The sequence below is a fragment of the Lepidochelys olivacea genome (assembly GCF_965140295.1).
Source record: "Lepidochelys olivacea isolate rLepOli2 genome assembly, chromosome: 1".
In the NCBI taxonomy this organism is placed as follows: Eukaryota; Metazoa; Chordata; order Testudines; family Cheloniidae; genus Lepidochelys; species Lepidochelys olivacea.
Window position 1 is genome coordinate 104,294,030 of NC_140411.1, and position 26,579 is coordinate 104,320,608.

At 45.0% G+C, this 26,579-nt stretch overlaps 1 protein-coding gene and 1 long non-coding RNA gene across 3 annotated transcripts in view; one reads left to right on the plus strand and one right to left on the minus strand.

The window, feature by feature from the left end:
• LOC311517846 (basic immunoglobulin-like variable motif-containing protein) overlaps positions 1-18,592 on the plus strand; it is a 29,769-nt gene extending 11,177 nt beyond the window's left edge. Inside the window, exons 6-10 of one of the 2 annotated variants that reach the window (XM_084623051.1) lie at positions 333-427; positions 2,196-2,328; positions 3,355-3,441; positions 4,246-4,342; positions 12,369-18,592. In XM_084623051.1, coding sequence (XP_084479177.1) covers positions 333-427; positions 2,196-2,328; positions 3,355-3,441; positions 4,246-4,342; positions 12,369-12,662 — 706 coding nt within the window. In that variant the 3' untranslated portion in view covers positions 12,663-18,592. The remainder of the gene's footprint in view (positions 1-332; positions 428-2,195; positions 2,329-3,354; positions 3,442-4,245; positions 4,343-12,368) is intronic. The other variant, XM_084623052.1, reaches the window with a different exon arrangement.
• Positions 5,093-23,760, minus strand: LOC311517859. The gene is made up of 5 exons (XR_014710810.1): positions 23,614-23,760; positions 18,599-18,737; positions 12,360-12,495; positions 10,493-10,636; positions 5,093-6,451 (listed from the first exon to the last, which is right to left on the minus strand). It is a non-coding gene; the product is annotated as an uncharacterized lncRNA (long non-coding RNA).
• Between the last annotated feature and the right edge of the window lie 2,819 nt (positions 23,761-26,579).

The following is a 26,579-nucleotide window of genomic DNA, read 5'->3' on the forward strand; positions in this document are numbered from 1 at the left end:
AGATTTGTGTGGGATTTGAACTAGTAAGATAAAGGTAAAAAGCTGTGTATCCATTACCAGACTTCTGGCCCTTCCAGCTCCTTGGAATGAATTATTTATTACTTGTACTACTATAGCATCTATCCTATACTATAGCATCTCAGACCAGGCCACCGTTGTGCAAAGTACTGTATAAATGCATTAGAAGAATGTCCTTACCCCAGTGAGTTTATATTCTAAATCCCTAAAGGAGGAGAAGATTGCAAAAAAAAAAAGTGTAAATATTAAGAATTATTTTGCTTCAGTGTTTGTTAAAATACCAAAATCTTTAAAACAAGTCTTATTGTTTTCAGATGGTTTAGACAAATTAATGATCATTTCCATGTAAAAGGATGTTCATATGTTCTATATAAACCTCATGGGAAGAACAAGACAGCTGGAGAAACTGGTAAGTAGGTAAATCTTAGACTCCAATTTAGTATGTAAATTGGAAAACTGTAGTTGTAAAATGTTTTAGGATCAAGAGAACAATTTGTGTAACTAAATAATCCCAACTTATGCAATTACAGTCAGAACAACAAATGGCTCTGAGCTGCATAGCTTTTCTGACCTTCCTTTTTTTCCCTTCTCCTCTCTCTCTGTACTCAATTTTTCCTTCTTTTAAGTAAAATAATATACCTTATATGTGATTATTGTGAAATAGCTGCACTTCTAAGGTGCTAGAGGCCTTTGGCTTCCCAATCTGTATCTGGCTACTCTCTCAAGATGTGCATTTATCTTAACAGCATATCTCACCAACTGGTATGTTTTAACACTTGGGAATTCTTTATACAAAATAGATTCAGAAAACTTACAATGTAAAAATACTAACTGACCAGTACACTTTTTAAAAATGCCACACATCTTATACAATGTTTCTTAGTCTTGTCATGCATCAAATGAGACAGTTTTCCTTGAAATAATCATAATTGGTTAATCAACACATTTGATTGGGAATACTTGCAGCATGTGTGAACTAGGTAAGTGATAACTTTACTACATGAGTCTATAATGGTCTTCTAACCCATAAATGCTAAGACATATATCAAACTTCAGATGTTGAGCTGAAAGCAGGATGTCATAGAATCATAGAATATCAGGGTTGGAAGGGACCTCCGGAGGTCATCTAGTCCAACCCCCATCTGTTTGGGCAGAATGCCCACCAACATTAATTAGTTCTACAGTTGGTGCTATCCTACCAGTAATAATAAAGTAGCTGGACAATGCTGTTCAGATTTTATCTTCCTTTCTGAATGTATAAGCCTCTAACTGAAAATTAGTCTGCATATAAAAATATAGCTGAACCTTTAAAAAACGTTTTTGGTAGTAAACTGTCAAAGTGAAGGAGTAGCTAAGATATAGGATGCACTGTACTGCAAAGGGACCTGGGAGATTGCTAGCAATCCCTACTGCAGTTATGAGGGACAATTTGCTAAATTCTATACCCATGGAGAGGAAATAACATTTTGTGTGTCTGCTCTTTAAGCGGAGAAACAAGTTTTTCTTATTTCAGTGCTCTCCTAGTCTCTCTCCTGTATGGAAGCACTATAGTTGGGTTAAGGAATATGTTGAGTCAAGATTCAGATGCGTTTTCCAAGAAGACCATTATTCAAGAAGTGGTTGCCGATATGAAAATGTTGGCGAACCAATTATCTAAGAATTACAGGTCTCTCTAATATATTCTTGCTGTTTACTACAAATGCTGTATTAACTGGCATCAGTGGAATTAAGGATAGTGGGATTGCTCTGAATGGTTGTGAATATTCTTGCTTTTGTCAGCTTTACAATATTTTTATGTAGTTCAAGACAAAACAAAAATAATCCCTAAGTCTTTAATTAGGACTCTCTTGCAAGGTGGAAACCCCCCCTCCCCAAATACTTTCATTCAGATCTAAATGATGCAAGTATTTAAATTACGTGCCGTTTCTAGAGAAATAGTTCTTTGTAACTGATTCAGGGTAATATGTTTTTAGAGAATGGGACCTGAAAGAAACAAATTTAAAATCAAATATATTTGTTTATTGCAAACCTTTCCCATAATGCATCATGCTGCTGCTTGTGCAGTGTGACAATAAATATAACACCAGAAAATGTAAGAAAAATAACTGATCTCTTCTGCTTGATTCTGAATGCAAGATTAAAAGCACTTTGGAGAATGATCAGACCTTTCTTTGTAGCTGCAGGGGCCTTGGTAAAGTTAACACAAGGACTGAAAGATGAATCGATGGCCTATATCTATCATTGCCAAAATCATTATTTTTGTCCAATTGGATTTGAAGCTACCCCTGTAAAAGCTAGTAAAGCATACAGGTAAGAATCTTGTAGTTATGCTTGCTCCTCTGTGAATCTTCCACCAAAATGGTGACTGCAAATTATCACTGCATTTACACATGAATTGAGTGCTGTACGAACAGAATGCTAGCCCCCTAAGTGGAAATGAAATGTCTCATTATTTTACAGAGTTCCCAGGTCTGCTGTTGATCATCTCAGCAGCAAATCTTGGCCACTTGTTTTTGCCTTGTAGCTGTGAGGTGGGTTTTAATAATTAAATCTCTAAGTTGTGAAAGGAAGATAGGGTGCTGGACTTGAACTCAGGAGACTATCGTTAGGTTCCTAGCTTAACCACAGACTTCCTGTGTGGTGGTTTGTTTTATTTTAAGATAAATAACTTAATCTACCCTGTGCCTCAGTTCTCCATCTATAAAATGGGAGTAGTACTTTAATAGAATTCATTGAAGCCACCGATTGTTTCACATAGGCTGCTGAACAGCCATGGGATAGTAACACTAGGGGTATGTCTTAAGAGCAGGACAAAGTAAGATCTTTGGAGGCACTCTCAGAGAACAAGGATGGTGAGGAAAAAAGTTTCTTCTAATTTAAACATGCTTTCTGAGCCTTCAGTCTTCATCGTTGCATAGATATCACATCTGGGCCTTATATTCTGGTCACCATTCTTCCAGTGAGAGATTTGAACAGAATTCCCTGATGAGTCAGTCAACATCAGTTTTTATTAGTGGGGAGGGGGCAGTGTGTCACAATGCAAGATGTTCCTTATCTCCAAGAAACGAACAGTCACTTTCAACCTCAGTTTCCTGTGTGAAGCAGGAGTTTGGACCAGAAATCAAAGTCCTGTTTCTTGGGTAATCTATTTTGCTAATTTATAATAGGTAATACATTATTTAATAGTTCAGTAGCCAGTTGTAATTTGTCTCAACTATACCAACAGTTGTAAAATATTTCAATAAAAAATTCTAAAAACCAATAGCAAGTTAATATGCTGCTGTCTTTCATTGCAGAATGCACGCTGAGTCTTACTAGAATTGTATTTTTGTTCAGCAGAGGTCACCTCTTGCAACAAGAAGTGGAGTATTGGATCTTAATTGGAGAATCAAGTAGAAAACACCCTACCATTCACTGTAAAAAGTAAGTTTATATACTTCTCGCTCTCTCCTTTTTAAAAAAAAATTCTAGAATATAGGTACTTAAAACATTCAGTTTCTTCTAAACTCCCTCTCCAGTCAGGCATGGGCAGTACATTAACCATTTGTAGCTTTCATGATTCATGGAGTATTCAGTATTTTCAGAAAAGTCAGGGTTTTAGTGAGAGTTTTGATTTTTCATATTATACTTGACCTGGGTTACTAATTCTGTGATTAAATCTACAACGGTTTTTTGTGAGCACAGAGTATAATGTACAGAAGACAAGGTTCCAGTCCCAGATGTTTGCCACCGAAATAGACAAACACAAATCTGAAAATATTGAAGACTCAGAAAAGGTGTAACTCAGAGCTCTTTTTTAAGAGATTTTATTTTTGTCTGAGTTGGAACTGATTCACTGCAACAACTTCCTCGATCTGACTTGGTGCTGGATCTATAAAACTTGGGTACCAGTTTCTGGAGGAAGGAAACAGCATTTCTCCTAAACATCAGAATTTCTGAAAAAATCCACACCCCCCACCCCAAAAAACAAAAAAAACAAACAAACCAAATCATGGGGACTGTGAGCAAAAAGGTTTCTCTGACTTTTTTTCTCTTGCCTGTTTGTGGGATGGTATGTTGACCCATGGGAACAGAGCTGGTTGGGAAAAATCTGACAGTAAAGAAGTAAAAATTTGTGCATCCCCGCCCTCCCCCTTGGTGTTCTGTCCAGCTATTCTGAGACCATAAATTCTAGTGGTAAATGGTTTTTGTGATCACTTCTACATGTTAGTCCATTTTATTTTGTAGGTGGATAGATATTGTTACAGACCTGAACACTCAAAATCCAGAATACTTGGATATTCGGCACCTGGAGAGGGGTCTGCAGTATAGAAAAACAAAGAAGGTAATATTGACTTATTAAGATTGGGGAAAGAACTTTTGCATGAGACTTTTTTTCCAATGAGCTTATTCATACTTTGCTGTACTAAAGAAGCTGTAATTTAACTTTTGGTGAAGTCTCCTACTATAGAGTTAGAAGTCCAGAGTTCAAATCTTATGGCTGCCATGTCTGGTGGAATGAAAATTATTGGGGAAGTTTTATGGCTTGTGTTATACAGAAGGTCAGCCTACATGATCACAGTGATCCCCTCTGACCTTGGAATCTCTAATTCTATTAATTATAACTTCTGCTGAGAGGGAATGCTGCGGAAATTCAGAAAACCAAACATAGATGCTAAAAGAGACACTGCAGAGCACAAGAGTTTAGGTCTGCCTTGCAGGATGTAGGATATGCCAGTCCAGGTTATTGGCCCTTCATCTTTGATATCCTATCTCATTTTACTGTGTAATTTTTTGGGGGCATACAATTACCCAGTCCCTGTGTGACGAGATCCCTGGTGTGCAGCCTGGTACTGTGGGACGGCTGTGCCTCCTTAACTCTCTCCAGCCGGGGCTGTCTCTCACACTGCTTTGCTAGTGACAAGCAGCAAGCCCCTCCAAGCGCTGTGATCACTCGGCACGCCAGCACGTGGAACCCCACACACTCAGCTAGATTGCATGAATGCTCCTGGCCACTCATAAATCTCACAGAGAAAGGCACCAGTGCCAACCCCCACCCAGCACTGTACCTCAGGAATATACTCTCTTGCAATACTCAAGACAAACAATGCATATTTATTAATTGGTTCACCACGTCGATATACACCAGCCTTTGCAAAACCTGAGCAGATTTGCCACACACTTCATACATACTCACTGGTAAAGATAAACAGTAAAACAAATGTATTGACTACAAAAGATAGATTAAGTAACTATAAGTGATAGGCAAAAAGTCAGTTAGTTACCAAAAATAAAATAAAATATAAGCATGCAGTCTAAACTCTCAACCCTATTAGATGGGGCAACATCTAGATTAAGCAGTTTTTCTCACCCCACTGGATAGTGCAGTTCATAATTCACAGATTTCACCCTTGAAATCTGGGTCAGTCCCCTCAGTTGGAGTCTTGCTTGCAGTGTAGGTGGGTGAAGGAGAAAAACCCAGCATGTGGCCACTGTGTTCTGTTTTATAACCTCAATCCTATGTGCTTGGGGAGCACAAGTCCAGGCATGTCTGGGGGCATTGCTGAGTCTCCAGGCAAGACTGAGCAACTCCCCTGGTGTGGCCTCATGCAGGTGAACCATTGAATTGCTGCACAATGGTTGTTGATGAGTTGTTTAACACCCCACCTGGGTGTTGGCTACTTTCCTTGCTGTTGCCTCTGGGGAGCTAATATTTGGCTGATTCCCCAATTTACAGCATGTTTTAGTGACAACCATTCAACACAATTTTCATAACTTCATATGCATTAAAGATGTACATATATGGATAGAGAAATGACTTTCAGCAGATCATAACCTTTCCCCTTACAAGGCATGCTTTAGATGTAAGATCATGATTATATAAAAATAAGGAATAGGGGGGTTCCAGGGCGCTCCTCCAAGGTATAGAATGTCACACCCTGTTAGTGCAGCTGGATTTTGTCTTAGCGAAATAGTGAATTTTTAAATTGATTTTTAAATTTACCTGACATTAACTTGATTGTGTGACCTCCTTGTTCACTTAGTATAGCATGGTGTAATCAGGAGATAAAGTACAGTGGATGGGGAAGTAGTATCTGACAAAAAACAGTGCATGTGTCTCGATTTGTTCCATGGCTTTTATTTGTGTAATTTTTCTTATGGAGGATTAGGCCTCTGAGAAGAATTGAATTTTAAGTCTGGACTTGAAGGCAGAGAGGGTTGAAGCATGGTGGAATGGGTTGAGGAGGTAGTTCTTCTTTGAGTGCTTCCCTGTGAGCACTCCACTTCAGGTGTTGTTGCATCCTGGCACCATTGATCGGATATTTTCAGTAGCAGTACTCAGTCGGGATGCACCTTGGAGTCTCGTTTTGTGTGCATATGGTATGACCCCTCAGTTCCTTCTCAACCATCCTCTGCTGAAGATGAGCTCGGGACAGTGCGACAGCTTCTTCCCCTGCAGATAGTAAAGAAACCTTAGATAAGTTTATTATAGTTCCTAGTTAGCTTAATTAGCAATTAGTTGTTTTTTCAAAACAAGTTTTTTCTCCCATTCCCTGCTCCTTTTGGAGCACTCCTCGAAACATGCCGAGCTCACCTGGCTTTAAAAGATGTGGCTCCTGGTGAGAAGCAATGCCGCAATCTGATGAACACTCTCTGTGTGTGAGATGTCTGGGTGAATCACCTATACCCCAAAAGTGAATTCACTGTAACAACCTGAAGGCGAGAGCCTGGCATGACCAGGGCCTCTGCCTCAAAATGATTCTCATGGAGAAGTCACTCCAGCCAGGTACAGAAAATGACCAACCAAAACTTCCCCCTAAGTCCTTGCTGACAAGGTCAGAACTGACAGAGAGCACGGCTCTGTCCTCTCATGAAAAGAGGAAGTGAGCACTGACCTCTCCTCAGAGGGATTTGCATAAAAAAGAAATAGTCCCCTGTCAGGTCGTTACCCTCAGTGCCGACAACCCCAAGAGTCAGCACTTACCACTCCCCCAGCATCTCCAGTACGGACCGTGTCATTGAGCCCAGAGCAAAGGGCAGGAAGTCAAGATATAAGCACCAACCACGCCGGCACACGCAGCAGACACAGCAGCGACCATGCTGCCACCTCCAGTGCCGACCACAAAATGAGTGCCACTGCCATGCTTGTCACTGCCACCTCTGCCGGCACCGACTGATAGTGCTGCGATGGGTCCACTGGCACTTACAAAATTTAGCCACAAGATGGCTGCACGCCTTTCAGCCGCAACTAAACCCTCAGCACCGCATCCACCAGCACTGCAGCAATTCCTCACTCAGCAGGATATTTCCGTATCATTCATGTCCCAATCAGCAGTCCTTGACACCTATGGATTGTCCACAAAGAGTGTCATTACACAGCCCACGGCACCGTCGGTACCCAGTGACAGCGATGATGAGGACCAGGACGGAGGAGTGTTCTCCCCACAACACTCCTCACTTACTCACCACAGACCTCCTTGGGGTACACTGAGATCTAAAAGCCACCATAGTCAACCACCATAGCCATTGTACGGACATGCTTTTCCCATGAAGTGGCCGCCATGGGATCCCTGGGCAGCATACAGAGCCCACCATGCCAGAACCTCATCGCCACCCAGAGGTGAACTTCGGTCTCCTACATTATCTCCAGTGACTACAACATCTGTACCTCCAGAGGAGACTACAGAGGAGCCAGAGGAAGAAACAGGCCCAGAGGATGTGTCACCAACGCACAACTCTTCTTCCCCCAATGAGGCCATCATGCCACCTCCACCTACAATGGCAGATGACTTCAAACAATTTCAAGACCTCTTTAAGAGAATCGCACTAAGCCAGGACATCCCATTAGAGGAGGTCCACGAAAACCAACATAAGCTGCTCAAAATCTTGCAACCTTCCTCAAACATTGCACTTCCAATAGATGATGTAATTCTGGAACCCGCTGAAATGGTATGGCATACACCAGCCACCATCCCTCCCACATGCAAATAGGCTGATAGAAAATACTACATGCCAGACAAGGAAATGGACTTTCTCTTTTCCCACGCACCACCAAACTTGTTAGTAGTTGAGGTGGCAAACCATCACTCCAAACAACCCCAGTCCAGATCCAAACTTGAGGACAAAGACCACAAGAGACTAGACCTCTAAGGATGGAAGGTCTACACCTCATCCACTTTACAATCCTGGGTCACTAACTATAGCGCCCTTCTGGCGAAATATGATTATGACAATTATGGGAAGTTATTTGAGTTTATGACTGAACTTCCTGAAGATAAAAGAGCACAATTCAAGACGTTGCTCACCGAGGGACAACTAGTAGCCAGGACTGCCCTAGAAGCTTCCCTGGATGTTGCCAGTATGGCAGCACACGCCACAGCTATTGTAATGTGCAGAGCATCTTGGCTCTTGTCATCCGGCATCCCAAAAGAGCTTCAGATTCAGGTGGAAGACCTCCCCTTTGACAAAGATAAATTGTTCTCATCTAAGACTGATGAGGTACTCCATTCTATGAAAGACTCACATGCGACTGGGCATCTACACACCTCCTACTAAGAGAAAGCGCTATCAGCCTTACCACCATGCCAGAGAGTCACAATTCAACCCTCCGCAGTCCAGACCGTATGAGTCCAACAGACAAAGAAATAGATCTCTGAGGCACCAACTCTCACAACTTCAACAAGCGGCTTCACAACCACCACCTAACAAGCAATGGTTTTGAAAGGTTGGTCGAGGGTCTGAACGACCTCCCCCTCACATCAGTGCCATTTCGCCCATTTAGCCACCAATTGAGACACTTCTACCATGCAAGGGAGTGCATCACACAAGGTTGTTGGGTCTTAGAAATCATAAGGTCGGGCTATACCATCCCCTTTATTTCTTGTCCCCCCCCCCCATCCTACTCTCTTCCCCGTCCCTCTTCTCATGAGCACCTCTTAAGGCAGGAGATAGATCATCTTCTGCATCTCGGTTCTGTGGAAGCAGTACCTACACAATACAGAGGGAAGGGCGTCTATTCCCACTATTTTTTGACCCAGAAGAAAAATGGAGGATGGCGATGCATACTAGACATACAGAAACTCAACTCAAATTCCTATGCTCCCACAAATTCAACATGGTCACACTAGGCACAACAATCTCAGCGCTGGAACAGAGGGACTGGTTTTCAGCCCTCGACCTACAAGACACATATTTCCACATTACCATACATCCATCTCACAGACGATTCCTCCGATTCACAGTTGGACACGACCATTTCTAGTATAGGGTACTCCCCTTCAGACTGTCCCCTGGACCAAGGGTATTCTCCAAAACGCTTGTGGTCGTAGCAGCACAGCTGTGCAAGCAAGGGATCATATTCTTCCCAGACCTAGATGACTGCCTCTAGAAAGGCCCAAATCAGGCAGAGACAAAAAAAAAATTACCTGACTGACCATCACCCTCTTCCAAAAATTAGGGTTGCAGTTGAACACACAAAAGTCAACACTGATACCCACGAAACAACTGGTCTTCATTGGAGCACACCTTGATTCGGTTCAAGCCAGAGCATTTCTACCTTGAACCAGATTTAGGACTATAAAGAATCTCATAGACACCATCTCCATCTGCCCACGAATCATGGCAAGAATCCGTCTACAACTACTAGGACACATGGCTGCCACCATATGCATGGTGAAACATGCCAGATGCCAAGGCTGCCTGGGTTCAGTATACAAACCCATCAAACACAGTCTGAACAAGTTGGTAACACCACCTCCCAAAGTGCTAGAATCCCTTTGGTGGTGGACGAGACCAGAGAATTGTTGTTCAGGGATCCCCTTTCAACAAGCACTACCCTCAATTATGATCACAGCAGATGCCTCCTAGTTTGGTGGGGGCGCATGCCTGGATCATCACACAATCCAGGGCAGATGGTCACCAACGGCAACACATCTCCATATCAACTTACTGGAACTCAGAGCGATATGGAGTGCCTGTCTCCATTTTCTTCCACTCATAAGCAACAAGACAGTACGAGTGATGACAGACAATATTGCATGCATGTTCTACATAAACAGACAAGGGGGAGCATGATCCCATTCCCTATGCATCGAGGCCATCAAACTATGGAATTGGTGTATCCATCACCACATTGACATCTCAGCCTCATACCTTTCTGGATGCCAAAATACCACAGCCGACACTCTAAGCAGAAGGCTCTGACAGGAGCACAAATGGAAAATGAATCCCACAGTCTTACAACAGATATTCCAAAGATGGGGTTTTCCCACCATCGATCTATTCACCACATCTCAGAATCACAAATGCCTGCTATTCTGTTTGAGGGCAGGATTAGGACCTCAATCTTTAGGGTATGCCTTCCTACGCACATGGGACAAGATGCTCCTGTGTACATTCCTGCCAATCCCACTAATCCTGAGTCCTGCACAAGATACAGGACGAAAATGCCCAAATCATCCTGATAGCATGGCCCAGACAGACCTAGTACCTGTACCTGTTATGCATGACTGCGCTTCACGAACTCTCCCATTGAGATCAGATCTCCTCTCACAAGCCAACGGTCAGATCCTCCATCCAAACCTGGAGAAACTCCATATGAAAGCACATCTCCTCCATGGTTCCAGCAACATGAGTTAACCTGTCCGGAACAAGTCAGACACATGTTATTGAAGAGCAGATGTACATCCACACGCAATATTTACCTGCAAAAATTGAAAAGATTTTCCATATGGAGTTAGAACAAACAGTTCACTCCGAAAGCTACACCGCTGTCAGTAGGGCTAGAATATTTCTTGGAGCTAAAGAATTCCAGACTGTCCACGAGCTCTATTAAAGTACATCTCACAGCAGTCACAACTTTCCATTGTAAGATCGATGGATTTTCGGTATTTGCACATGCGACCACAAAACGTTTTCTTACTGACCTTCAGAATCTCTACCCTGAAGTACAGCCACCCATGCCTACATAGGACTTAAATCTAGTTCTCAAAGGCCTTATGAGACCCCCCCCCCCTTTGAACCACTGGCTACCTGCTCCCTATTGCACACATCACATCCACTAGAAGGGTCAGTCAGAAAAGTGCACTAATGGCCAACCTGCCATACACTATCTTTTTTAAAGACAAGATCACATTGTGGCCCCACCCAAAATTCCTCCCTAAAATAGCTTCAACCTTCCATATTAATCAACATATTGACCTCCCTACATTCTGTCCTAAACCACACAGAAACACACAGGAGGCCGTGTCTCATACCCTCGATGTTCAACGTGCTATAGCCTTTTATTTGGACAAAACAAAGTCTTTCCACAAATCTCCAACGCTGGTCATCTTGATGACGGAATGATCCAAGGGCTCTGCTATATCGAAACATAGACTATTTAAGTGGATCTCAAGCTGCATACACTTACATTATAAAACATATAAGACAGAACCCCCAATGGGTGTCAGATCCCATTCTACATGATTCATAGCAGCATCTATTGCATTTCTAAATAGTGTATCCATTTCAGAGATCTGCTACATGGGCCTCAGAACATACGCTCACTAACTACTATGCAGTTATACAGCCTCCAGAGCCAATGCCATATTAGGCCTAACGGTCCTCTCCTCTACTATGTATGCAACTTCAAAGTCTCCCCAACCGTAGTGGACACTACTCTACAGTCACCAGAAGTGGAGCACCCACAGGGACAGCACTCGAAGAAGAAGAGAGGGTTACTCACCTTGTGCAGTAATTGAGGTTCTTAGAGATGTGTGTCCCTGTGGGTGCTCCACTACCCAGTCGCCTTCCCTCTACTTTGGAGTTTGATATAAGGACTCTATGGTAGAGAAGGAACTGAGGGGGTCAGGCCGCGCGTGCACTAAACAAGACTCCAATGGTGCCGCAAGACAGCTATTGTGCACGCGCGGTCTGTCCAACCACTGCTACCAAAAATCTCAGATCAGTGGCGTCGGGATGCACCAACACCTGAAGTGGAGCACCCATGGGGACACATCTCAAAGAACCTCAGTAACTGCACAAGGTGAGTAACTCTGTCTTCTAGGTGCAAGGAAGGGTGCATGGAAGAAAATCTGAAGACGCGTGGAAAGAGGACAGAAACACCGTGATAGCTGTTTTTTGAGTGGAGAGTGTAAAGGCTAACAAAGTTAGGCAAAATCTGGGTTATGCTGGCTTGTGAATGCTAGATAGGGAAACTTAAATACTGTGTAGAAGATTAGGAAGGGAGCTAGTAAAGGAGTTGAAGAAACTAAACTAAAGCAGTTTGTCACATAAATATTCAAAAGATTTTCATAAATAATACTATTAAGTAGATAATTAAATAGTTTTCTCTGCACACTTTTTAACAAAAAACTTCTTACCTTTGTCAGGTAGGAGGAAATCTGCACTGTATCATTTCTTTTCAGAGACTTAACTGGCAAAGGTTTGGTCCTTGGAACTTCCCATTTGGAAACATTAGACGAGATATGCAACCACAAGCACAAGGAATTGCGAAATCTGAAAGCGAAGACAATATCACCAAGAAACAGCATGGACATCTGGGTAGATCTTTCAGTGCTGGTTTTCATCAAGAGTCCATGTGGAAGAAAATGTGTAATCTTCATGAGAGGAGGAACAGTGGATATCAGAGTTATACTGATTATGATGGGAATGATAGAAATTAACTTAGTACAGCACAACTAATGTACTAAAGTTTTGCTAAGACATGGTAGGAGTTTATTAAGCCTAGAGTAGGTATGACTAGAAATGGTATAAAAGGCAATCTCATAGTTATTTAAATACATACTTCTGTGTATGGTTGTGATGGGTGAGATCAGATGTGAAAACTAACAAATAAGCACAGATTATTGTACTTTGTAATCAGAGTAAATATAATAAGCAAACTGTCACTTCAAATAATTGAACTGCATTTGGGACCGTGGAAAAAACAAAAACAAATTGTGGTTAAAGCCATTTATGTAAACAAACAGCATTGAAAAGTATTCAAAGCATGAACCTTTATATCTTATTACATTCCAAATGATTATCCTGGATACTATATAAGGATAAAAATGTAGACATTTCCTTCCTTTCTAACATTTTATTTTTATTTTAAATGCAATAAGGCTCCCACTGTCAATTAGAAATATTGTAATACAAAAAACTTGTCAAACATAACTGAGTGGGTGGTCTCAGTCTAATTCCCAGTGGACTAGTGTCCATGTCCCTTAAAATAATGATATTTTGCCAACTGGTACAAATTAGTGCTATTGTATCTGAAAAGCCTGAGATTGATTGTACAGGGGAAAATGACATTACTCTGGGTCAGGCTTCAGGCACAACAGTAGGGTGGGCTTGTACTGTTACCCCTCTTCTGCCTGTTCTGTAGATAAAGTAGTGGATTTTTACTACAGCACCTTTGTGAGCACTGAATTTGCTTCATTTTCCACAGGCTTCTTAAATAAAAATGAAGTTGAATTTGCTGATAACCAAGCTGAACACACTTTGGCCTGTTGGCTGTTCTTTTCCTTCATTGTGTCTCCAAATTTCTTAGTGTTCTTACTTGTTAATAGTGTCACCCCTCATAGAAAAATTAAGTACCAAAGAATGCTAGCAGCCCTAACAGTATATCTGTCAGCAAACAATTTATATTGTTCAGGTTTCCATGTAAAGCACCTATATTTGGACTAATATAACTTTCTTTGCCCCAAAACATTTTAGCAGTTATAACATTCTACATACAAATGATGAGCTCAAGGATTAATTTTGTTGACATGAACACTTGTCATGGAATGCAGGGTTTTTTGTGGTTTGCTGCTTTTGTTAACCAAAAAATGGGAAACTTTTAGACAATTTTCTTCATCCAATAAAATTTGTTTTCTACTTTGTCATTTGTTTGTTTTGGGAATGTCCTTATTCTTAGCCTTGAAGAGTTTATCCTCTAACTGAGGGACTATTCTTGCTTCTCTCACTCAGTGGAGTAGCCCCACTGAAGTTTCCTGAATGATGCCTTTATGACTAAGTCCATAATATGTCTGGGATATATTAAGCATATGAATTTAAAAGGGCAGCTTTTCTTTTCTATAAGAGAGACTAATTTGCAGGGGAAGTAAAGGCATGTGTAGGATAAGCAGGACAGTTGATAATGGTGTTACCCCACTATTTGGACTTAAGGTATTCCAGTACTGGCCCATTTCTGGTAGGGGACATTGATGCTTTTCTCCTTCAATTATAAGACTAAGGAAATGTTGGTAAACTTGGGACCTTTTCAATTGTTACATTTTTATTTAGCAGGGCTAATGTCCATTTTGCTAATCTAGGACTAGAAACATGTCCATCATTAGTTTTTCGTGTTAATACATATTTCACAGGTGAATGCGATGTCTTAAGAAGCACTAAGGATAGTCCTACTAAATACACTCAATTTTGCAAAACCCAAACCAAGGCTAATACCTCTTTCTCACAAGGAGTAAATTCTTGTTCCACTCAATTCAGAACCTTAGAGGCATATGCCACTGGTTGAAGACCTGTTCCATCATCTTGACTTAATACAGTAGTCATTCCAGTACTGGTAGTAGCCAATTGGAGCCTAAAAGTTTGTCCTACTTTTGGGTATGCTAAACCTGGGGCTTGTGCTAATGCTTTCTTAAAATGCATACAAGCTTTCTGCTGTTCTAATCCCCATTCCCAGTTATTACCCTTTTTAAATAACTTATACCCTGGGCTAGCTTTCTCTGCATAATTCTCTTGAGAAATTTGTCATACCCCAAAACTATCTTAAAGTAGATAAACCTCTGGGGGCTGGTAATTTTTGGAATAATTCTACCCTTTGTTTATCTGGTGATCGTCCCTCTTGTCCTAACGTTACTACTAGATAGTTTACCTGCTGTTGGCATATTTGAGCTTTTCCTGGACTAACCTTAAACATTGTTTCCTTTATTTTCTGTAATACATGGTATAATATTTCTAAATTCTCTTACTTAGTTTTTGTGCTTATAAAGGATATCATGTACATATAATATGATGTTATCCTTATGAGGCATGTTATCCCATATTTGTTCATGTGCATATGGCAGATAGCAGCGCTGTTATGGAAACCTTTTGGAGATTGATAAAAACAAAACTGTCTTCCTTGGAATGTAAAGGCAAACTTGTACCAGGAGTCCAGATGCAAAGGAATTGCAAAGAATGCATTGGCTAAATCTAAACCAGTGAACCATCATGCTCCTCCCATAACAGAGGCAATTACTTCGGGATACTTTACTACTACTGGAGCTGTCATTGGAGTCCATTCCAGAATTTTACAGTCCACTGAGGGAAGAGCCAGAAGAATATCAAAGGCCACCTCCCGTAGCTCCAATTAATACCTCCACAGTAACCAAAACTACACTACGAAATTAGGTCAATTTTATAGAAGTCAATCTTTAGTATGTGATTTTATACAGTCGATTCTGCATGTCCCCACTAAGTGCATTAGGTCGGCGGAGTGAGTCCTCAATACCAGGGCTAGCATCGACTCATGGAGTGGTGCACTGTGGGTAGCTATCCCACAGTCCCTGCTGCCCATTGGAATTCTGGGCTAAGCTTCCAATGCCTGATGGAGCAAAAACATTGTTGCAGGTGGTTTTGGGTAGAATCTGTGCAGTCTCCCCTCCCTCCTTCCTTGAAAGCAACGGCAAGCAATCATTTTGCGCCTTTTTCCTGGGTTATCCATGCAGACGCCATAGCACAGCAAGCATGGAGCCCACTCAGCTGCACACTGCTTTTGTGAGCATTGTAAACACCTCGTGCATTATCCTGCAGTATGTGCAGAGCCTAGCTAGGAGCTGCTAGCATGAAGAAGATTGTGAGGACACGGACACAGACGTTCCTGAAAGCATGGGATGTGGCAATTGTGATATCATGGCGGCATTGGGGCACGTTGATACAGTAGAATGCCGATTCTGGGCCCAGCAAACAAGCACAGACTAGTGGAACCGCATAGTGTTGCAGGTACGGGATGAATTCCAGTGGCTGCAAAACTTTCGCATGCGTAAGGCCACTTTCATGGAACTTTGTGAGTTGATTTCCCCCACCCTGAAGCACAGGAATACCAAAATAAGACCGGCCCTGACAGTTGAGAAGCAAGTGGCAATAGCCCCGTGGAAGCTTGCAACGCCTACTGCTACCGGTCAGTCAGGAATCAATTCGGAGCAGGCAAATCTACCATGGGGGCTGCTGTGATCTAAGTAGCCAGGACGATCAATACCCTTCTGCTAAGAAGGGTAGTAACTCTGGGAAATATGCAGGTCCTAGTGGATGGCTTTGCTGCAATGGGGTTCCCTAACCGTGGTGGGGCAATAGATGGAATGCATATCCCTATCTTGGCACTGGACCACCTTGCCAAAGAGTACATAAACCGCAAGGGGTACTTCTCAATGGTGTTGCAAGCACTGGTGGATCACAAGGAACATTTCACCAACATCAACATGGGATGGTCAGGAAAGGGGCATGACGCTCGCATCTTTTGGAACTCTGGGCTGTTCGGAAAGCTGCAAGAAGGAACTTTCTTCCCAGACCAGAAAATTACTGTTGGGGATGTTGAAATGCCAATAGTTATCCTTGGGGACCCAGCCTACGCCTTAATGCCTTGGCTCATGAAGCCATACACAGGCAGCCTGGACATCAGTAAGGAGCAGTTCAACTATAGGCTGAGCAAGTGCATAATGGTGGTAGAATGTGCCTTTGGAGTTTAAAAGGGCACTGGCGTAGTTTGCTGAGTAGGTTAGACCTTAGCGAAAGCCATATTCCTGTTGTTATTACTGCTTGCTGTGTGCTTCATAATATCTGTGAGAGTAAGGGGGAGATGTTTATGGCGGGGTGGGAGGTTGAGGCAAATCACCTGGTGGTCAGTTTTGAAAGCCAGACACCAGGGCAATTAGAAGAGCACACCGAGGTGCGCTGCACATCAGAGAGGCTTTGAAAAGCAGTTTCATGACTGACCAGGCTACGGTGTGACAGTTGTGTGTGTTTGTCCTTGATGCAAAGCTACCCCCGTTGGTGAATGTACTTCCCTGTAAGCCAATCCCACGCCCCCCCCCCCTTCGACCACAGTTGGCGCCAATGGAAGGGAACAAGACCCACTGCCAGCCAGGGCTTCATCCTCGTCCTTGCCTGATGAGGTTGTGGCGAGCACGTCGACAGCCCTGGCGGACAGCAGAGTGCTGCAGCAGCTGCTCAGGAGGGTGGCACAGAATCTGGGGATCCAGGCAGAGGCGGTGGTGGAGGACACTGATGCCATGGTCGACATTCTCGCCCCCTCGGGCCCCTCCCACATTGCTCTGTCACTAATTAAAACAAGACCTTGTGGCAGACCCCTGCGCTCTTTGTCTCCAAGTGCAAAGAGGAATGAGTGCAGGTACTTTGTCCCGTCAAAGGGCTATGAGCACCTGTACACCCACCCTCCGCCAGACTCCCTGGCAGCCAACCAGCGGGAGCGCCAAGGCTACCAGGGCCCCTGCCCAAAAAACCAAGAGGCAGAAAAGTTAGACCTATTTGACAGGAAGGTTTACTTGATGGCGGGGGGAGGGAGGTTGCAGCTCCGTATATCTAACGAAGAAGCCATCCTCAGTAGATATAACTACAACTCCTGTGGAGCAATGGCCGAATTCATGGAGCTGCTGCCACAGGACTCCGGTGCAGAGGTTTCCATGCTCGTCAAGGAGGGCAAGCTCATCGCCCAAGCGTCCCTGCAAGCGGTGCTGGACATTGCGGACGCAGCCAACCGCATCATGGCAATGGGGGTTGCCATGAGGAGGAGCTCATGGCTACAGGTTTCTGGCCTCCCCTATGAGATCCAGAAAATCATACAGGACCTCTCCTTCGAGGGCTCAGCCCTCTGTTCAGAAAAAATACTCAAGGCTCCATAGCCTAAACGACTCAAGGGCCACCCTTTAGTTCATGGACTCCATACCCCAGCGACACAGCGGAGGCATTGTAGGCCGCAGCCCCCACCACGGTTCTACCATCTGCAGAACAGGCAGGATGGTTCCCGGAGGAGGAACAGAAACGTCGGGAAGAGGCCCCACCCTTCCTCAGGCCAGGGCTCTGGCCAGATGAAGCCGTCTTCCAGCCAGGAGCAGGCCTTTTGAAGATGTGCATGGGGGTGTAAAGAAAGAGGCTCCTTGGTTAAATTGTGCATGCTTGGGACACATCCATGTAGGGTGTACGTATGAAATTAATAAGGATTATGTATAGGTTTTTATTATGCAATGGTTGTCATATGTTTATGCATCCTGAGATTGTCCATGAACAGGTTTTGTGAAGTTTCAGTTCACTGCAAAAGGCAAAGGGTGGGAAGAAAAGAAAGGAGCGGGAACCTATCAGGTGGGAGTTGCCTAGAAACCAGAAGGTTATATAGGGAAGCTGGTCAGGTAGGGATGGGGCTTTTTCTCAGGAGAGTGTGAAGGTTGCTGCCTGCTGCACTGTGACTTTAAGTACAGCTGCAGTCAAGATCTCTCTTTCCATAACAGCAGGGATTAGCTGTCAGCCCATGATAGCTTCTGCTATTAGTGAGTGCATTGTTGTCGGGGTTTGTTTTGTTGGGGAGCACACTTGCAGACACTTAGAGCTAGGTTCTTACTTGCAGCCACAATGGCACAAAGAGGTTAGGGTGGGAAACTAGTGTTAGGGACACTCATCTGAACTCCATCGTCAGCAGTCCTCGTCGGAGGGGGCATCTGATCCAGCTCAGCTAGGAATCAATCATCCAGCAGTGTTGCCTGTGGAGAAGTTGAGGTAGAAGCTTTTCAATTACCACCTTGTGTGCTTGCCTGTGTGTGTATGTTAGGTTAAGGCTCTATTGTTATTCCCCTCCCTTCCCTTCCTCTTTACATCCTCCCGTAGTAATTAAAGAAAAATTTACATTCAAACAGAAGGGTGGGTGGCATTCTTCCTAGGCAAACTCTGACAGATGGGTGAGGAGGGGACCTGCAAAGGATTAGTAACCTCCTGTCAATTTCTGATCCAGAGCCTTCGTCCCCAAAGCGAAGGAGGGGCCTCAGGTCCATTCTGGACCTGCGGGAGCTCAACAAGTTCATAGGCAGCTTGAAGTTCCGCATGGTCTCCCTAAGCACAACCTTCCCTTCCCTGGACCCGGGAGACTGGTACAATGCCCCCGATATGAAGGATGCTTATTTTCACATATCTTTCACCCTGGCTCACAGACTCTTCCTCCACTTCGTAGTGAACAAGGTGCATTACCAGTTCACAGCCCTCCCATTCAGGCTTTGCACAGCACCTCACGTCTTCACCAAGTGTATGGCAGTTGTAGCAGCTTTTCTCTGCTGCCACCACGTACATGTCTACTCTTACCTGGTCGACTGGCTCCTCCGGGCCCGCTCCCATCAGCAAGTGGAATCGCAGGTCAATATAGTCAGAGACGCATTCGACTAATTAGGTCTCATACTCAACGTCAGCAAATCAGTGCTCACCCCAACTCAAAGGATAGAGTTCATTGGAGCCATTCTGAATGCGACTTAAGTGAGAGAGTTCCTGCCAGAGACACATCACCTGACCCTCTCGCCAGATAATCAGCAACCTTTGCAGCTTCTCTTCCACTACAGCGAGGCAGTGTCTCAGGCTACTAGGCCATATGGCATCCTGCACAAACATGGTTCAGCATGCCAGGCTGTGACTCAGATCCTTGCAAGTGGGCCACGACAGTCTGGACACAGTGCTGACCATCCCTCGACACACCCTTGATTCACTACAGTGGTGGCTGAATCCCCATGCAGTAGGCATCGGGGTTCCTTTTCACTCACCCCAACCCACCTTGACTTTAGGCACAGACGTATCTGCATTGGGCTGGGGAGTGCACCTCGGAAGCCTAAAAACGCAGGGCTTATGGCAAGTAGAGGAACTGACTCTACATATCAACATCAAAGAACTCAGGGCGATCTGCCTCGCCTGCCAAGCTTTTCTGATGTGCTTGCAGGGCCATTGTATAGCAGTGTTGATGGACAAAACTGTTGCCGGCACCCAGTGCCCAGAGGCAAAACAACAGCAGGGGTTTGTTACAAGGTGTGCTTCACTCAATAACCATAATGGGGTGGAGAAGCAGAAAAGTTTATTTGCAACAACTCAGTTGTTCGTTGCTATAGCAGAGCAGATGAAGGGATTGCTTGTCTCTTCCCAGAGGATCTCCTCCTGGATCACAGCTTGTATCCACACCTGTTATTACTTGGCGAAGGTTCCTCTGCCTACCATCACAGCTCACTCCACAAGGGCACAGCCTTTCTAGCCCAAGTACCTCTCCAGGAAATCTTCAGGGCTGCGACGTGGTTTTCTGTGCATACTTTCACATTGCACTATGCCATTGTCCACCAATCTAGGAACGATGCGGCCTTCAGCAGAGCGGTACTTCAGTCAGCAATACCTTGACTCCAACCCCATCTCCTAGGTAAGGCTTGGGAGTCACCTAACTGGAATTGATATGAGCAAGCACTCGAAGAAAAAATGGTGTGACAGGGTCAGGCCAGATGGCTATAGGAGAGTAATAGAAGGCAGATATATTAGCCCCAGGCTAAGTAGGTCCCTTTTCCCTGGGTAAGGTAACAGGAAAGGTTCCAGAACAATCAGGAACCTTCTGGAGACAATTAAGATAGACAGGCTGATTAGAACACCTGCAGCCAATCAAGAAGCTGCTAGAATCAATTAAGGCAGGCTAATCAGGGCACCTGGGTTTTAAAAAGGAACTCCCTTCAGTTTGTGGTGTGCGTGTGAGGAGCTGGGAGCAAGAGGCACCAGGAGCTGAGAGTGAGAACGCGGACTGTTGGAGGACTGAGGAGTACAAGCATTATCAGACACCAGGAGGAAAGTCCTATGGTGAGGATAAAGAAGGTGTTGGGAGGAGGCCATGGGGAAGTAGCCCAGGGAGTTGTAGCTGTTGCACAGCTGTTCCAGGAGGCACTCTAAACAGCTGTATACTACAGGGCCCTGGGCTGGAACCTGGAGTAGAGGGTGGGGCCGGGTTCCCCCCAAACCTCCCAACTCCTGGTCAGACACAGGAGTTGTTGTCCTGGAATGTGGGTTCATGAAAATGGCCAAACTGAGGGCTGCTGTGAAGCTCCAAGGCGAGCAAATCCGCCAATAAGCACAAGGCCCACCAAGGTAGAGGAGGAACTTTGTCACAATGGTTACTCACCTTTTGTAACTGTTGTTCTTCAAGATGTGTTGGTCATATCTATTCCATCCCCCCGCCCCCCCACCATCTTTCCCTCTGTTAGAGTAGCCGGCAAGAAGGAACTGAAGGGGGGTTGGGCCAGCAGGGTGGTATATAAAGTGCCATACTGGTGCTGCTCCAGGGCGGCCTGAGGGGTAGTTACTAGGGAAAAGTTTCTGACAGCTGTGCATGCGGCACGCGCCCACACCTAACTGGAATAAATATGAGCAACACATCTCAAAGAACAAAGGTTACAAAAGGTGAATAACCATTTTTTTCTGCTACCAAGCCAGCAGGGGGCCACCACAGCAGCTACCCCAGCAGCTACCAAGAGGGCTTCCGTCTCTCCTACCTGAGGAGCCACTTTACCTCAGGAGTAGGCAGCTGTTCGGCACAGCAGCTACTGGAGCCTGCCATCAGCAAACAGTCATCGCTCACAAACTGTGACAGAGCAGAAGGACCCTTTTATTTGAGATGGTTTAGAGGGATTCTAGAAGAAAACCCTTGTAAGTTCAACCTTCTTCTATTTTATTATCCTAGACCGTATGGATTTTGCTTGTAAATAAAGCTGGTATCTGTGGTCTGAGTGAGATCTTCCCCTACCCATCTAGTAACTGCCTGGCCAGTGCTTACTGGATGTCTAGCCTTAAGTAGTTAGTAGTGAATGTTTAATTGACATATTGTTATATACAGTTATCAACTGAAATTGGAATTATAGTTTTGCATCTTTATTTGCTGCGTCGCTTCATTCTCTTTTCAACTGTAACCCCTATTATATCTATCTCTATAATATTACTGTAACCACTCATTTCTAAATAAATATTATTTTTGTTTTCAAAGATTTACTGCTTACTTGTCTATTCTTGATCGGAGGGCTGTATCCGTGTCCTTCCAAGGGCCAGCAAGGCTAGTTTCCCTGGCAATTCCTTTTGAGTGGGCCTCAACGTTGGTTACCAGTTTAGATAATTACAGAATAAAGGTTTTAACTTAAAAGCAGTGTCTTAGGCAACATCACTGGTATAGTATAATGGAATTAAATCTTCCAGTAACACTTCTGGAGGCAAGTGTCAGGTATACGTACAGGGTGGCCAGCCCAGCGGAGTTGGCGTTTCATCACCTGCGCTTCTATACTGCTGAAGTTGGCTGCAGAGGGAATGCTGAAGTTAGTGCGTCAGTCTTCCCAGCTGATCCTCCTGAGGCAGTGCTGAGACGTCTGTCCGTTACCTAGGTCTCACACCCATACAGAAGGGTGGGGATGACAATAGCCTTGTAAACCAAGGTCTTGGTGCCTGTTTGCAGATCCCTATAATTGGAGACTTGTTTGTGTAGTCTTCCAAAGGAAGTTCTGGCACAACGGATCCTGTATTCAATTTCTGTGTCAATGCTGGCTTTTTGAGAGAGGTGGCTGCCAAGGTATGGAAAATGGTCCATATTTTCCAGGGTTCTCCGAAGCAACAGTGCCTGGATCTAAAACTTCTAGGTAACTGTCAATGCTTACTGAGATATGAGTTAGGTCAGAGCTTATCTCTTGGGTTACCTTGAGTACTTGAATCAAGTCTTCAATAAATTCCACTTGTGCTGAGTCAGAATGACATTAAGATCGTCAGAAGAAAAGAAGAGCCCACTTATTTTCCAGCAAGGATAAAATCATGTAGTAAGTGGAATGCCAACTGGTAATGAAATCTCAAATTAGCTGGGTAATAGCCTGGTCTTTTGTATGCCAACAACTGAGAAGTCCTTGAAAAGCCCAGTCAACCTCTCTCTGACCAGCCTGAATTATTGCTCCAAAGCCATGAATGTCCAACCAAGGGATTCAGAGAAGTGGACACGGCATGCCAGCAGGGCAACATGCATGTCTTAGGTAAAGTTTGGATGCTTAAAGGCTGTTGCAGAGGTGATTCTGAATCTACATTTCTTAAGCAGGGGTTGGAGAATAAATCAACTACAAACAGCCCCTTTCCCAACTCCAGTAGCCCCGAAGCTCCACCACCTGTTCCCTACTTCCCAATCCTGGTCAGCTCAGGGCCTGACTCCTCAGCCCCGCAGCTCTGAACCACCTGGCAGTCTGAGTTTATATGAGTGAATGGGAGGAGGGACAGACCAGCCAAAATAATAATAATGCAAAGTGAGCGGGTCAGCTAAGGCTGATGCTGCCTTTTCAAGGCCACTGTTCCTGTATGATCATTGACCCACCATGTCTTTCAGGCCCTGTTAAACACTGTTACCTGGAGTTCTTTCAACCCAAAGCTCTTGGCAACTTTTACTCTGTGCGAGGTGGTGTCGGGAAATAAATCAAGGGAGACACGGCCATCCAACCGATAGATGGCTGGCACAAACAGGGCAACACAAGAGTGCTTTCACTTAAAGCTAAACTTAGTCTCAAGCACTTACGTCCACAACAGGTTAGTAAAACACCCCCAACCCTTGATAATTACCGAAGCTGAGTGTGGCTCTCAAGTGGCACAGCAGCAGCCTTCCGGTGGCCAAATCTTCCGTCTGCCGGTGGAGACCACAAGATGCGTCCAGAGGGAGAGTCTCTGAAGAAACCCTCCCCAAGAGTCCCCCTAACTCAGACTTTTCCCCCTAATTTATACATTAGTAAAACAATGACATGTCACTTAAAGAAAACTTGTGAAGCAAGCAGTTTCAAAGGTGAAGCAAGAGGTTTCCTTCTGGTCACCAATTAACCAGGTATGGTCAGACACATTCCTGAGGGCACATGGACAAGCTTCCTGTACTTCTAAAATGCATGTATCAGCAATTTCAACACAATTCTTATCAGGAAGGACGTGGGGTCAAGCTGCCCTTTCTGTGGCACTCAAAACCCCCTCCCCTTCTGCCTTGGTTAAGCTAAGCCTGCTGCAGGCCAATTTACGGCCTGTTGACATGGCTACTTTTAGCAATAAGCAGTAGTGGTTTCAGGCACTTTACTGGTTTGCCAAAATCTCCCTGTACAGTCCCTCTTCCTCCTTCCCTGCTACCTTGGGGCCTGCCCTTCCACAGCCAGTGCGTCCCTGAGCCCTAGGGTTACAAACTTTCTAATGGCAGAAAACAGAACAGCCTCCCCCTGCCCCTTTTTCCCCCAAGGCACTGCCTTTGCCCCACCCCTTCCCTGAGGCCCTACCCTCTCCTCACTTCATTCCCCCCTCCCTCCGTTGTTTGCTCTGAAATCTACAAGAGAGGAAGTCTACAAGATGAAACAAAACCAGGAGGGTGTCCTGTTTATGAATAAAGACAAAGGATTGTTCTGGTATATGTTGATTTGCAAGGAAACACACGGGGTTCCTCACTGAGGAAGCAAGTTGACAGCGTGCTTGATCATGAAAGAGGATTCCAGCCAACCTGGCTGTAAAGGGTTGTAAGGATTTGGGGTAAGCATTACACTACAAGACATGAGAGTATCTAATTAATTAAGTCTAGCCACTAGGATGCGTGTTATGATTTTATTTTATATGTAACCATGTTTCCAATATGTCTACTTGCTGTTACTTGAATCTCTGTGTTCTGTTAAATAAACTCATATTTGATTTCACTGTAAACATATCTAAATGCTGTGAGTTAATCAGAGTAGTGATCTGAGTGGAACTGGTAAGCTGGGGTGTACTGTTTCTCTTTGGAAGCAGCAAATCCATGAATTCTGTGAGTGTCCTGGGGACCAGAGTCTGGACACTCCAGGGAGATGCTCAGAGGGCTCAAGCATTGGGGTGTGCCAATCACTTAACCTGTAGAGCAGAGGTGGGCAAACTATGGCCCACGGGCCACATCTGTCCCGCAGGACCCTCCTGCCCGGCCCCATAGTTCCTGGCCTGGGAGGCTAGCCCCCGGCCCCTCCCCTACTGTTCCCCCTCCCCCACAGCCTCAGCGCGCTGCCGGCGCAGTTGCAGAGCCGCGGCCTGACCCGGTGCTCTTGGTGGCGTGGCTGTAGCACCGCCAGCCAGCGGTGCTCCAGGCAGCACGGTAAGGGGGCAGGGAGCGGGGGGTGGGATAGAGGGCAGGGGAGTTGGGGTGGTGGTCAGGGGGCGGGGGTGTGGATAGGGGTCAGGGCGGTCAGAGGGCAGGGAACAGGGGGTTGGATGGGGCAGGGGTCCTGGGGGGGGCAATCAGGAAGGAGAAGGGGGGTTGGATGGGGTGGCGGGGGGCAGTCAGGGGCAGGGGTTCCGGGGGCCGTCAGGGGACAGGGAGAAGGGGTGGTTGGATAGGGCAGGGGTTCTGGGGGCCGTCAGGGGACAGGGAGAAGGGGTGGTTGGATAGGGCAGGGGTCCCTGGGGGGCAAGTCAGGAATGAAATGGGGGGTTGGATGGGGCGGCAGGAGGCTGTCAGGGTTGGGGGTTCTGGGGGTGGTCAGGGGACAGGGAGCAGGGGGTGGTGGATGGGGTAGGAGTCCCGGGGAGGCCGTCAGGGGACAGGGGTTGTTGGATGGGGCAGGAGTCCCGGGAGAGCCGTCAGGGGGTGAGAAGTGGGCGGGGGAGAGGGGGTGGATAGGAGGCAGGGGCTGGGCCACACCTGGCTCTTTGGGGAGGCACAGCCTCCCCTAACCGGCCCTCCATACAATTTTGGAAACCTGATGCGGCCCTCAGGTCAAAAAGTTTGCCCACCCCTGCTGTAGAGTAACAGCAGGGCCTGCGAGGTTTAGAGAGGAGTGCTTGAGTTGCCTGTGAAGCTGGAGGCTGACCCATGGCTGGCGCAGACAAGGCTTCCTCACACTATGAGCAGATGGTAGCCAGGAGCCTCACAACCCTGGATACTCTTGGAAAGCATCACACATGTCAACGCAGCTGGGGTCTTGAGAGGTCTGAGGAACTAGTTTTGGGATTTAGGGCAGCTGGACTGCAGAGTGCCATTACTCAAGGAAGGGTTCATGTCGTGTAATGGTTGTCGTGGTAATAGAATCTTGTTGAAAGATGAAAGTGCACAATGAAAATAGTTTTCAACTATAGTTTTCAACATCCAGTCGATTCCTTTGTTTCATTTTTATTATGACTAAACTTGAAAAGCTTTTTTCATAGAGGTACATCGATGAAAACGGAAAAATAATACGCAGCGCTGCTTCCCCAACTTTCGGGTAAATTGGGAAATATTTTATCCACAATTCCTCTGGGCTTAAGTTTTCAGAAATATCTTTCGCACTTGAATCATATTTCATTTCGAGTGCTTGTTCTTGCAATACTCCTGGCAATGAATCAACATCAACATTGAACGGATTACGTGCTAATTTACGAACGGGGTTGTCAGAAAAGTTGTTTGGAAAATAGCAGATGAATTCGTCAGCAAGGCAGTCCAGATGAAACACAATTTTGTTCTTTGCATCCTCTTTATAAAGTTCTTGGAAACCTTCATTTTCAGCAAGTGATGAAACTGTTGGAAAAGACAAAAAATTAGGTGTCTGAGCTTGCGTTCAACG